General features: G+C 38.5%; 1 protein-coding gene across 1 annotated transcript in view; it reads left to right on the top strand.

Annotated features, from left to right (window-relative positions):
- LOC105388539 (1-phosphatidylinositol 4,5-bisphosphate phosphodiesterase) overlaps positions 1-14,681 on the top strand; it is a 72,783-nt gene that overhangs the window by 41,985 nt on the left and 16,117 nt on the right. The window contains exons 4-11 of the mRNA XM_048627122.1: positions 3,815-3,874; positions 4,856-4,993; positions 6,150-6,229; positions 11,476-11,569; positions 12,589-12,731; positions 13,322-13,488; positions 13,828-14,038; positions 14,319-14,577. Of these exons, the coding sequence (XP_048483079.1) occupies positions 3,815-3,874; positions 4,856-4,993; positions 6,150-6,229; positions 11,476-11,569; positions 12,589-12,731; positions 13,322-13,488; positions 13,828-14,038; positions 14,319-14,577 (1,152 nt within the window). The remainder of the gene's footprint in view (positions 1-3,814; positions 3,875-4,855; positions 4,994-6,149; positions 6,230-11,475; positions 11,570-12,588; positions 12,732-13,321; positions 13,489-13,827; positions 14,039-14,318; positions 14,578-14,681) is intronic.

Genomic DNA, 14,681 nt, shown 5'->3' with positions numbered 1-14,681 from the left:
TGCGTCTGTGAGTGAAGTTTTCAATTTGCAGACGTTGCTTTTGACGGGCTTGCGCGTGAGGAGAGGGCTTCGCTTCACACCCACATGTATCATTATAATTGCAGTCAGCTTCTTTAGTAACTATAGAATTATATACCTTGTAAAACTGACAAATCGCCTATTTATTCAAACATTGATTTTGATAAGGTACTTAAAAGTGTATAGCTTAATTAAGCTGACCGTACAACAAATGCGTACGTAGGTTAAATTTATGATAGGTGTAATACGAGTAAACATGATTATTGATTATCTGTGTATTGTAAGTGAAGAATATGAAATGATTCACTTAAACTGAATGTTTTTCCGGGCCCAACTTCCTGCTAGAGTTATTGAATTTCGATTGAAACAAAGGCTCGAGGCTCAAGCTGCGTAGTACTTATTCCGAGGGCTCGAGGCAGGAAGCAGTGAGAGTCGGATTTCCGCTAATCTCTCTCGTTCAGCTCACTTCAGTTACAGACCTTGAGATTGCAGTAGCTGCGTATTTCTTTCTTTCTATACCGATTTGAATTATTACCTTTATGTAAGTACCTACTTTCACTTTCTTCATTACTTTGAAAATACTCAACCTTCTGACGTACTTATAAACGCATTATTACCGCGAAAGCTCTCTGAGTAGTACTAATCTTACACATTATAACTTATACTTATTTTGTCCAATTATTACCTAAAAATGTTCAGTACGTTAAGTTGGGACTCGAGCTAAGGACAATTATTTATGTACCTACGATCGCTATCAACAATGTAACTCCCTGTATATTCACTTCATGCAAAATGGCGGCCACTCTCTTCACGGTAGGAATATTCGCGAATGATAAAGCAGCAAAAGCGAGCGCGCTCAGCCCATGTAATATGCAAGCCACTGCTCTGGGCGATGGATGGCGAATGCGAGAATGCACACAGTGTCGTAAATAGTGCCAAAGGTTCAGGGGGAGCAGAAAAGGCTGTGAAAACAATACAAAAAGTAGGAAAGTGGGAAGCGGACTCACCTACGAAGGGTTACGTACCAACCAAGTATCTGAAACTGTTGTATTTTAAAATGTATGTAATCTCAAAAACTTCTAGATCCCTAAAAAGAGTAAGAATGCACAGTTGCACACACTCTCTGCTGTCTAAAATTTTAAATATTTTAATATGAAGTCGCTGTGAATGTGAGGTGGCGCTAGTTCACATTTTTCAGAAACAACATGTAAGTTTCAGTGTTTACAACGGTAGAATACAGCCCTCTGGAAGTTGTTGTTTAAAACATTTTGTTTTACGAAACGAATGCTGCTCTAAAGTCGGTGTAGGTAGGTTTTATTTTGTAGTAAGTATAATTCATCGCACTGAGTAGGTATAGGTAATTTTAATAGCTTTACAATATATTTTATAGCATTATTATTATCATAATAAATAAGGTAATATTTAAGTAAGAATGAGCTTTAACCACAAACTGCTCGTATTATTATAATGAATTGCAAAATTATTTTTACACAAACCGTGGTACTTGCGCCGTAGTTCGACCGAGCTGAATTCAGAATTATGCATCAAAACGACAAAAGTAGAGCCAGAATTGAACTCGACCAACTTTCATTTCAGCACGCGGTTTTGTGGATTTTATTTTAATTCAAATCTGAAATACAAAAGCTGGTGGACTATTCGAACTCAGACATTTCAAACTTTATTTAAAAGTAGTTTATATTTTATGAGAAAATTTAAGGCGAGAATTACCGTAAACTAGAGTGAGTGCCAGAGTTTGCTGGAAATCGAAGATAATTAAAGTTTTCAAGGAAAGGAAGTGCATTTTCTGAGCTTCTCGGGCGTCTGCAGGAAATTAACTGGCTTCAAGCGCAAGGGCGGGCGGGAAATGAGGTGTTACGTACCAACATAATAACTTGTAACACATGTTCAGTTTTACGCTTAAAATAAAGTTTGTTCTTTAGAGGATTATTAATTTACATAAACATTTTTATTTGAAAGTACTGATTAATTTTCCATCACATCATCATATAAGTAAGTACGACGATATACTTGATTTATAAAAAAAATAACTTCGTAATTATAGTTGTGAACGCTCAAGTTAAATGAGTTTCTTACCGAAGCCGAAGTCATACTATGAATACCTAACCTACCCATTTACGATTAATCTAAAATACCTACTTTGTATAGCTTTACGATACAGACGCGAGGGAAGGAAAGTAAAACAATTCTGGTTCAATTAACTTTTTTAACTGCGCTATAAATTACTCCGTTTTTTACTTATTAGCTGTTTGGATATTTACCCACGGAGTTAAGCTCCAGAAAATGAAATACATAACTATATACTTATAGTAAGGTATGCCATGTCCGCGGCCGCGTGAAATAAAGTACAGTTCAACTAAAAGTTATGACAATAAAGAGTGCGATTTTGCTGACTTTTTATCATTGTCAGTTATTTACTTACATTTACATACGTTTTAAAAATAAAATACCGATTGATAATGGCTTTTTAACGGATATGTCCTTAATTAAATATAATAGTTTCATTAAATTCGATCTTTAACAATTAGTTAGAATCCATTTCCGTTTTCAGGACTTTATAGTTTTACTGTAGGTAGGTAGCTACGAGTATTACGGGCGGATTCATTAGTAGCTATACACTACTGTACCTTGTCAAACTCATAAATAATCAACGTTTGGATTGGTTTGTGAGTTTGACAAAAGGTACAAATGAATGCAGTTGTACAGTTAGCTACTACCTACCTACCTCCCAAAAGATAACTTTTTAATTTTTAACCCTTGCTGATTTCTGTATTATTTGTTTAGCTTTGGTTATCAAAGATTACATTATCCATTTATTTTGTATCAGATAGCAAGAGCCCTATGACAGCTGTCAAATCCATACATTTTATTTGTTTTGAAGGGAAACCCAACATAAGGATCTGTCAATCAAGCGTCAATACGACTATTGCTATATTATACAAAGTTTAATTTGATTTTACTAAATATAGGTCTGTGTCTGTGACCTGTGACTGAACATAAACATATAATGAGCCGTTTTCCTTGACAGCTGTCAGTTGAGCTTTTGGGTATGCCGATAGATGGCGTGAAAACGCAGTGTACCAACTGTCAAAAATTACATAGAGAGCAAAGAGTACTAAACTCAGAATAAGAACTCACTAGTTGTGATTAAATGTCGGGTGGTAGCGCGAGCCATCCTTCCGAGGCTCAGACTGCATGTGGCTTGGGATAGTGCTAAGTATTCTGTGAATAGTTCTACCCGCGCCGTTTGAACGGGTGCTGCGTGCGAGAACTGATTTTCTATTTTTATTTATTGTATGATCCTAAATAAGATCCCAAAGAAATACTTACAAGACAAGATGAGAATGTGTGCCGTCGCAACTTGTAAAAATAAAGGACATCATAAATTTCCAAATGATGAAAGCCAGACGCAACAATGGATTAAGGCGACTCGGATAAATGTGCGAAAAATTGATTGGAAACTGCGAAAAGAATCATGGTTGTGTTCGGATCATTTCATACCAAGTGATTTTCATTCACGTAAGTAAGTTAAATCATTCGCGGTAATGTAAATTAACCATTGTTACATAACATGATATATTATCATCATAGAGAAAATAATACTACAATACTACCTACCTACGTCACTTTCACATTTCGTTAGCCTCACAGAATAACATGTGATCTGAGGGTGTTCTGAGGGTTTGACAGTTGGAACAACCCTAGACAATGCCATCTATTTCTCCAAAAGGGATTTTTTTTTTTTTTTAACAAACGCCTCATTATTGTTTTGTTTCAGGATGGCGATGTCATTGAGTTATGTCAAGTCAGCGACGTGAGATCGGGAGGAGTGCCCAAGGTAAAAAATAAGAAATTTCCTTTCTTTTTCTGCTAGTTGACTCTCCAGACAACAGTAAAATTGGTGGATTTCACAAAGCTGATCCCCGCGCTCACCCTGTATAAACTTCTGGTTGTGACGTTAACGTTCATTGATCATGACGACGTCACAAACGGTACAAAGGAACCATAGACTAGACAAGGAACGAGTGGCTTGGGTTTTTAACGTGTAGGTCTATACGATGTAGTGCTTCAAGTGGTAGTATTTAAACGTTATCGAAAAGTTTTATTTGTCAAAAAGAAATATTAAGCCAACATTTCACTCAAAACCACTTCTGAAAGGATGAAAGTAGGGAACTGTCGTTTGCCGTTGAAATGAGAGTAATCCGGCAATTTGATATTATTATACCGAGTGGCGGCTGAAAACTTTACATGTAAATGTCAAACGTAAGCCTGAAACTCGTTGCCACTGAACACTCGGATTTGGCTTTTTGAATTACCCATTTTCAGTGGAAACGGAAACTGGGTTACGGCTTTAATAAAAATATTTAATTTGAAAAAGAAATGTCAGACTCAGATCACTATTGTCCTTTGCTTCATCCCTGAAAAAAATTAAAAGCGTCATTGAAAAGTCGGGGCGGAACTTTGTGCTTTGTAAACGTGAAAATTTAAAACCCTTTGAGAAAGTTGGTTTATAATTTCATTTGCATGGTCGGTTACCATGCCGCTCTATCTATTGAAAGAAAGTATATTCGGGTCAAAATACATACGAAGTTAATTGAAATGCTTACTAAATAAAGTAGGGTGAAAAAGGGCTTGTGGTATTATTGCTTATTGCAATAATATCTCTTCCAGACAAGCTTTGGATGGATGGGCTTAAAGAGATAGAGATACTTAACCGAAACATGATATAAGGTGGGATTTTCACCCCCAACCCAGGCCGAGCAGTTCATAATCCTCAGAATAACGACAGCCTCGCGCTAACCGACCTCATTTCTGCCAGGACTCGAAGCTGACGTCGAACCTACTGAACAAACATGGCGACAACCTGGAGGAGAAGTCTCTCACGATCTGCAGCGGTACCGACTACATCAACATCAACTACCAGCACGTGGTGTGCCCGGACGCCGCCACCGCGAAGGTCAGACTCGTTTTGATACTAACCTCTTTGCTGGTTTGTCTATGGTGCGTTGAGGCCGGAGAATATTTCGTTGGCTGTTTGAGTGGAACTCGCAGGCATTGTTTTGTTTTTTCATTTTATTTTTATGCGCCAACGCCATTCTTCGGATTCTTGAGATTCTTCATAATTAAATATTGGTAAAAGCTTAAGTTAAAAATGTACTGTAGGTACTACGTGCCAGAACTTTATTTTCACGTAAGTTTTTTTAATTATATTAATAAGATAATTTTATTATCTATCTGGGTATAGACAAAATATCTCAATAATTTTCTGAGACATTATGAGACAAATGAGTCTGTTATTTTCTCTCTAATCAATTTATCATCATCACATCATGTTCGACGAAACTATGATGTTACCTTGTTTATGTTTGCTTTAGGTATACATACTTACCTACATATTTAGATACCTACCTGGCTACGTGGAACTAGGAACTGCAGCTCAGTGATTTATCTTGGAACTTAACTATATACCTATGTACCTATGTACCTATGTATCTATATTTAGATATTTAAGTAAGTACTTACATTAACTATCCATGAGCAGGGATAAAAGTTAGTTAATTATTTATGTGTTTAGCATTGGTTTAGCGCTAAAGCTGACAAGCCAATGACAAACCCTACCTACCCCAACCACAGTGACAAACCCTAGTCTAGCTTTAATGCAGGCTAAAACAAGTCAGAATTTGTATGCAATTTTCACTATAGCAGTTTCTTATTTGTTTACTTAGTATCTATGCGTAAACTGCCGATTCCTAGAACTGTTTACTCTCCCGATGCTTCCACAACGCTGCCCTTTGAATATTAAAACTGAATTACACCGCAGCAGTAAACAACTATTTGCCTTCACTTGTTTATTCATAGCTACATTTACATACATAGATATTATACTGGGGCTATCTCAATATATTTTGAAAGGTTTACCTAGGTGTTTACTTTAAAACATTATCTAGAAACTATCTACCGAGTTATGTTTCTTGTATCTTGTAAGCTGCAGACTTTAATAGTCTTACCACGAAAACTAGACAACAGATTAACAGATGTTTTGCGCTGACGAACATCCGTTAAACCTGATTTTAAGTTATTTTTAGTATTACAAAAGTTTATTCTCTATGTAGATATGGGTGGACGGTCTCCGCAAGATCACACATAACGTGAAAGCGAACAACGTATGCCCCATGACTTGCCTCAAGAAACAGTAAGTGCCTAAAGAACGTATTGCAGCGGTTTTCTGGACGAAAATGTACTTTGCTTCCAAAAATTACGTGTGTTTATACTCTGCACTGAAAATTTCAGGAGCGCATACGATAAACGTATCGTCTCAGCATATTGTAATGTAAGCAAGGCTGAGAGTAAGCTGTGAACTCTATTTTTAAATTCGTGCGAATTTAATTAGAATCTATTTAGCGTAGGTAAGTTCTGAATTGGAATGAAGTTGTGAACTATTTCGCTGCTAATAATGCAATGTAACGTTCAGGAATACAAATTCGTGGGAACAAATGAACAAACACACTGAAATAGCAAAATACATTTTCGAACGAAACCGTCCGTGTGCGATCTGAATTCGTAACTGGGCATGTCGTATTCTCTGCAGCATGGTGCATGGCTTTCAATGTTATGTATAATTTTATTTCTTATTTCACAGGATTCAGAACTAATTTTGTGGTGTTGGAAATATTGTTCCGTTATTACTAACATTTATTTTTATATCTATTTTGTAAAAATAGGGGCATGTTGTGTTTTGAAACACTGTATTTATTTTTGTTTGCTTTTGTAATAAAGGCGTGGCAGGACATGCTTCGGGACATCACACACAACAACAAAATCAGCAACACATGTCCCAGAACCAACCTTATGAAACAGTACGTTAAGTTTGAATTTGCTTGTGGTGAAATAGCAACTGAGATTACTGAATTAATATCTCCGCTTGTAATGGCTGTAGGCTAGACTGGCTCTATAATTATTATCTTTGATTGAGGTTTAGCAGAATTTGGTAGTTACTATACTTGAACTGTCTAGTATTCTAGACTATAGGTAGGTACTGTTTGTAATTCTAGTCTTATTAACTGGTATTATTATAAACTTTAGACGACGATATTATTGAAAAAACACCATAGGTATAGGTAGTTGTAGAACAATTTTTCTACTCAACAAAAAGCACGGATGTTCATTGCCAAAATTTATTACCAAGCTACCTCCACCGCCGCCGCCGCTGACGTCTCTTCTGCTCAGGTCTGTCTGGTCTCCTCGTCCCGGGTCTCTCTCTCTCAGGCTCGTCCCCGTCTTCCACGTCAATGGCCTCCCGACTGCCGCTTCTACTGCCCCGCCGACTGCCCTCCCTACTGCCCGCTCGACTGCCCTTCTCAGATAGTTTGTCTTTGGCTGGCCTCGGCTTTTCACAACGAAAGAACGCGTCGTACATATTGTAAATACACACACCGTACACTACTATAAGACCTAACAATACATAACCGGGGTATATTTGATACATTTCAACCAGGCACAGAGCATTTCATAACTATTCGATGGTTTCTTCAACATAATAAACGGATTGTAGACAAATGGACGCTCGAACAAAACGTTTCATGTCCTTTTTTATCTCCATTCATTTGTGTGTTCAATTAGATTATAAATTATAGGAATAAAACATTATTTTAGCTTTTAATTAACTTAAATTTTATCAATTTGTTGTTTCATAAACTTGAAATTTCACTCAAATGTCAACTGACATCCGACTGAAAAGACAGGTTATTATTGTTCAAAATTCTTCCAGTCACGATCATAATCTTTTCAGCCACTAAAAGTATCAATTCATCTCTTGTCCTGATTATAACGACGAGCCTTTATCGAAATAATTCCACTTTGAAACGCACAACAGATGTTTCCTTTTCCAAGTCGGGAAAATACATAAAGGGAAAATCCAGGTATTCAAAATTTGTGCCCTTGAGCAAGTATTTCTTTTGAGGACATTATCAGTTCCTTTGTGCAGCGCAACCCTTGTCGCAGAATTCAGCTGAATATGAATATTTTCAGGGAGACATTTATTTTGAGCTCATTTATCATACGGTGTTTGTTCAGGGAGGCGCGAAGCTGATGAAAAAAATATATGGGTCAAGTGCGTACCGCCCTTGCGCCATCAGTGATCCGTTCACGCTAAACGATGGAAAATGGGATGGGCGTTATTGTTATTGTTGTTATAATTACTTCATTTTAATCAACGGCAGCCGGTTGTGTTAGATGCCATTGTGTGTACTATTAAGAAGCCAAGATTCAAATAGAGGATTATAAATATTAACAGAACAATCTTAGCTCTTTCGTAAACAAAAATTTTACTAAGTATAAGAAGTTGACTTTTATGTCGCTTCTGATTAGAACTTTCAAAAAGTTTTTTTTTCATTGGTATACCTATTCAAAACGTATTTACGTATACATCCCTAAACATACAATACGGTATCATTAGGCATGTACTTACCTCCGTTATACAGCCTCCTCCACATGTATGTAGGTGGACCTCTTCCATTATGCGTGGGAAATATGTAAGCTTTAGGTAAAATACTTTAAGCTCTTTTTGTTAGCAGATATTATTTTCAAATACATAATAACAAAATACATTTTTCTATTCATCCATCGCCTACGAATTTGTTCGTACCTATTTATCGCCCAAAAAGCTATAAGTACATGAGATAGCATTACAAAGTAATAGGCAGGCGTATGAAATATCAGTTTCAGCACTTACTGAACAATAAATGATAAGGTTTCCCGCTAATGGATGCTTTTTGTTGCTATTTTATACACAGGGTTATGTTTTTGTCGTGGATCCTCCGGTCGTTAGCCTTACAGCTACACTTAAGTACCGGCTGAAGTGGTGTTTTTGCTGAATAATTAGGTAGTCTGTATAAATATGTCTAGGTATCACATCTATTTTTGGTTGAATTTGATAAATTTCTATCTATTTAAAGTACTAATCTGAAGGAATTATTTTAAAGTAGCACAAATTGTTTTTTAATGAACTTCATACATTTCTAGCACACATAGAACAACGCGGACTCATAATGTTTACTAAAGTCAGGGTCATTAGCCTGCAGACTAGTCGTTCATTAATGAAACTTCACTTCATATGTCAGAATAATTATAGATATTCCTGCAAAAAGCCTGAAATCTTCCTGAAATATATCAACTAGGATTTCCACAACGAGCGAGCAGGTGGCTGACCGGCCATTAGGCAAATTGACTGCCGTGCATCATCGATGTCACCGTAACACAGTTTCATAACTACATTACACTGAGCTAACATCGTATTGCTGAACCAGCCTGATTGCCAGTTAGTTTAGCCACTGACATTGTGTGTTATTCACGTAACTACAGATTTCGTGTTATTTAGATGACGCAATGGGACTGTAAAATGGCGTATAAGGTACAAAGATGCATCTAACCAATGAAGTTAAAAATGCATTCAATATCATGAAAAATTAACAACACCCAGTCATGGCTAAAACACTCAAGTCTCAATTTATGATAAAATAAGTAGGTTGTAAAACTTGTAAAGTAAAACTAGGATAGTAAGATTAATTTTCCCAACGACCCGCTAACTCCCCTCAGGGGGATACCGGGCACGTGGCAGATACTCCTCACTTCCTTTTTATATTAATCTCCGACGGGAAAGTAAATTACGTCGCTCAATAGCAAAGAGAAATCAATTTCCTTTGTCGAGCACTGCGTAATTTATTTACCTATTGGATTTGTTGAAGATCTATTAAATATATTGTTACGGGGATATGGATAGTCGCGTAACCATACAAGCGGTATGTTTGAAATGTAGGTAAATCAAAGAGGAAAAAAACACGATATAACTATCCAAAATGTTTAGGTTTGACCTAAAACTGGTGGAACAATGGAGGGTTAGGTACTTTATCTTGACAAAATGAGAGCTGTCGTGCAAACGGTACCTATGAGAGTTTTGGTTAGCGCAGCGCAGTCTCCCCTAGTTTAGTTTTTCAAACGGACTCCTCTGTGTTTTCGATGGTTTATCAGCTACATTACTCCAACTCAACTACGAATGTACTCAGCTACATTATCCCAAAATTCTATCTATCACGGTTTTCTCGGGTGGTTACCGATATCATTCGTCGACTGTATTTCCAAATGTGCACAAACAGGAGTTCAATTAACGTACCTCATTATGCATAACCATTAACCATGTTTACTGTTGATCGTACTTGGAAAGCGAGTTTATTGATGTAGTGTAGAGAGATGCATTGCCGTGCTGTGGGCTATGCGCCATCATATTACCTCGTTATAACTTCAGGCTCAGATTGTTATGAGTTAGTTACTCGACACAGCTGGCAACTTGGATAATGATGTGAACTACATACTTCATAGTTCAGCTACAATACATAAAAGTGTTGCCTAAGAAATAATGAGCATGATATAATATAGAATTTCTACAGTCTAACTACATACCTGCATAGTTGTAGCAAAGTACTGAAAGTACTGTTCGTGTTTAAAAAGCTTGATTGTACCTAATTAATTAATATTTGTATTTGTAATAAAATTATTGTCGCTATTTTCGTTTAAGACATACCTACCTGGTCGTTAACCTGCTAGCATGCATCATTGCTTTAATTTCATGTTTTTTATTTTATAAAATTGTAAACAGTACTTAAATAATTATAATATTTGCTGTGTAGTTATATATTTGTAGTATAATATTCGCTTCGGATTTTTGACCTTAATGCCTACTAATTTTATCATAACACTCATCATAACAATTTCTGGTTATCCCTATCTTTTCTAGCGATTGTGATATGTGAAACCAACTTATACGGTGATACCTGGCTTAATTAAATGTATGATACCTCATGTAGCACAATATAATTTGACCATGTGCAGGTGCAGATAAGTTGGTTTCAATATGAGTAAGTATGATGCATTCATCGCTTCTTAAAAGAACAAACTACCTAGGTACTTACAAAAAAATAAGTTATCGATTTCAATATGTTATGGCTCCTACACAACACATAACACGATACGACGCTTTTTAAAAACGAGCCCTTACCACTCGCAGATATTCAATGGGAGAGAGTGAGAGAGTTTATGTGTGGGAGTCTTATCTATTGTAATGATGTACGATCAGCTGCATCAGTAGCTAAGTGCCAGTTTCGCCATAGTGGGTTAGAGCATATCCAGGGATTATTGCTGATTTTTGACACATCTGTCATGAATTTAATACGGAGATGACGTAAAATTTATCAACCATTCCCTGGTTACGAACTAACCGATTATGGAGAAATTGGAGCTAAAACTACCTACTTAAGAAACCGTTATATGTTTGAATTAATAGAGTTTATGAGTTTGACAAGGTTCAAAAGTGTATATCAACTTATGCAGCTGACTATGTACACAATGCACCCCATGTGCCGCCGCTAATCACGTGGCTGTCCCCAGCTGGATGCGGCTCTGCTTCCTCACTGACCCGCGCGGGAAGGTGCCCGTCAAGGTGGTCGCGCGGACCTTCGCCTCGGGGAAGACGGAGAAAATGGTGAGTCATAGGATGTGAAGGAAAAAATGGAGCGGTGGAAGCTCAGTCGGAAGCGGTAGTAGCCCAGTCGGGTAAGCGCCCGCTTCTCATGCCAGCAGAGATGCGGGTTCGAATCCCAGCGCTGACATATACCAATATTATTTTACATTTTCCATTTACAGAGTTCTTTGAATTTATACCATCGCTCTTAATTTGAAGGAAAATATCGTGAGGAAACCTCCATATCTAGATTTACCACATCTACATATATGAACCTGGTGACTCAAGGGGTCATTCCATTCTAAACAAGATGAAAATCGCGCAAAAAAAACGGCTTAGTTATTATTTGTCCCACTTATGCAAAACCCGGTATAACATTGGTGTAAAAAGAATAAGTAGTACTTAAAATAACTCAAAATTGGCCATACTCGGAACGACTTCAGTGTCCAGAGGCCCCAGGGCGCCGAAAGCAATCAGACGCCATTTAAAATTCAAATGCGATTAAAATCCCGACATTTGTTAACCTTTCCCCTTAATTGGAGTTTTCCCGTCCGGTCTATGGGTCTTCAGGGATGTACTGGACCTGCTCTGGAAATTGATGCCATTTTTTACTCATTTAAAAAGTGAGAATTTTTACGCTCAGTTATAAAAGGTTTTGGGGGCCTTCAACGCCTGAGTCTGTTTTTAACAGCATGCGGATTTGATCACGCACGCGGGATTCCCCCCCAAGTGTTCATACAAGTATTCATTGTAACGTAACGCGTGGATTATGCAAGTGAGACGCGGGAAAATGAAGTGCAATCCCGTTTGCGTGATAAAATCCTGAAGCTGTTAAAACAGCCAGGTACTTATTTTCCTTAAATACATGTAAAAAATACACAGGGTATACCGTTCAACAATCAACATTATGCCTATAGAAGATCACACAATTAATCATTCTAAACTGTCCCACTTCTTTCTTCTAATATATTCTTTAAAACTTTCTGGTCGATTTCTTATCCTACCTATCAATACTCACCTGCTATATTATATATCCACAGGTCCACCAATGCCTGGCGGAGCTGGGCCTGCCGTCGGGCAAGAACGAGGCGATGGAGAAGGAGGCCTTCACGTTCGACAAGTTCTACGCGCTGTACCACAAGATCTGCCCCCGGAACGACATCGAGGAGCTCTTTAGATCTATGTGAGGGTTATTTTTATCTTGTACAAGTGGTACATCGGCAAATAATCGTCGGCTGCAAGCGATAGGGCTCTCGAAAGGAGCGCCTCGATATTCTATCCAGATCCAAATCTATCACGAATGACCTGATGCTGCAGAGATTAGTAACTCTGGCTGCCCTGACCAAGTTTCTGGGTGCTATCCCCATCGATATTTGCTTTCGGGTCTTGACATCGTGGAGCTGTTTAGATCCATGTGAGGGTGTATAATATAGCCATCTATGCTAATGCACTGCGTTTCATCCTTGCCAACAACCAATAAGCGTCCTCTACTGGACATAAGACGGCCTCTCCAAAAGAGCGCTGCTACACTCTTTTCGGAACTGTGTTTAGCCAGATCGATCACAGATGATCGGATGGTTCAATGGTTAATAACACTGGCTGCTGTTATCTACTAGGGTTTACGGTGCGAACCCCGACCGCAAAAACATTTGCTCTATGATATTATTCACCACTCCCTACCCCGAAAGGCTTCTTTCTATCTCAGAGTGCATTACGTGACTTTCTATCCAGAATCTCTTTTACTCATCCAATAACTCACCCAAACCCCAACAGAACGCAAGGCAAGTCCGACCGCATCAGTCTGGACCAGTTCGTGAACTTCATGAACGAGAAGCAGCGCGACCCGCGACTCAACGAGATCCTGTACCCGCTGTATGATGAGAAGAGAGCTCTGGAGATCATCACCACGTATGAACAGGCGGAGGACGCCATTGCTGCCAGTGAGTATACTTGAGCTTATAGGAGACGTTAGCAGGGAGGATAAAAGACAGTCGATAATATAAAACGCGGTATGAGGCGCAGATTGTAATTGATAAAGGCATAATTATGTACCTAACAGACCAAAGCAAAGTAGTAGCTTTGATGACCCACCATTTCATCCTCCGCCAATAAACGTCATAAGTCCGTATTTATTTCCGTACATACCTACATAGAACCAAAGGGTTATTCACCTAACTACTTAAGTACATAACAAGGAGAGTCTTGGACAACATTCAGCGATTAATCAAGTTTGAATACAAAACAGTCTTCCGCAATCTAAATATCAAACCCTCTTCCAGAAACCCTCACAAAAGACGGCCTAATCCGCTACCTCATGTCAGACGAGAACGCCCCAGTGTTCCTAGACCGGCTAGACTTCTACATGGACATGGAGCAGCCGCTGGCCCACTACTACATCAACTCGTCCCACAACACCTACCTCTCGGGTAGGCAGTTTGGAGGCAAGAGCAGCGTGGAGATGTATAGGCAGGTTCTGCTTGCTGGATGCAGGTGAGTGCGGATTGACCACTGATTTGTAATTTAAACACCTACTGCTGGTTATCGCCCACTTATAAGACATAATTATATTCTTTATTTGAACAAAAAATAATGTTTTCCGCCCTGACACAGTTGCTGATTGCTGGTATATTCAATACTGGTACGGTAGCTCTAATCTGCTGCTTTCCGGCAACTTGACCATATTGTCTGATTGGGACCATCTGGCAGTTATTTTCCCATTACTCTACCCTTCTCTTACAATCCCTCAACATCACCTAATTCACCCTTCCAGATGCGTAGAGCTGGACTGCTGGGACGGCAAAGGCGAAGACGAAGAGCCAATCATAACCCACGGGATGGCGATGTGCACAGATATCCTGTTCAAAGACGTGATATACGCGCTCCGAGACACAGCCTTCGTGACGTCAGACTACCCAGTGATACTGTCGTTTGAGAACCATTGTTGTAAGGCGCAGCAGTTCAAGCTGGCTAAATATTGTGATGAGATTCTGGGAGATTTGCTGCTGAAAGAGCCGTTGCCGGATTATCCAGTGAGTTTCTTGTTTGATAAATAAACAACCCCTTAACATCAATCTATATAGGCTGACAACAGTCGGACTGCATCGCAGCGACTGCGTGTTGTGTTGCAGTCCAT

Source organism: Plutella xylostella, chromosome 18 (genome assembly GCF_932276165.1).
Source record: "Plutella xylostella chromosome 18, ilPluXylo3.1, whole genome shotgun sequence".
Classification (NCBI taxonomy): Eukaryota; Metazoa; Arthropoda; class Insecta; order Lepidoptera; family Plutellidae; genus Plutella; species Plutella xylostella.
Note: the sequence above shows the minus strand (reverse complement) of the source record. Positions and strands in the feature narration are given on the sequence as shown.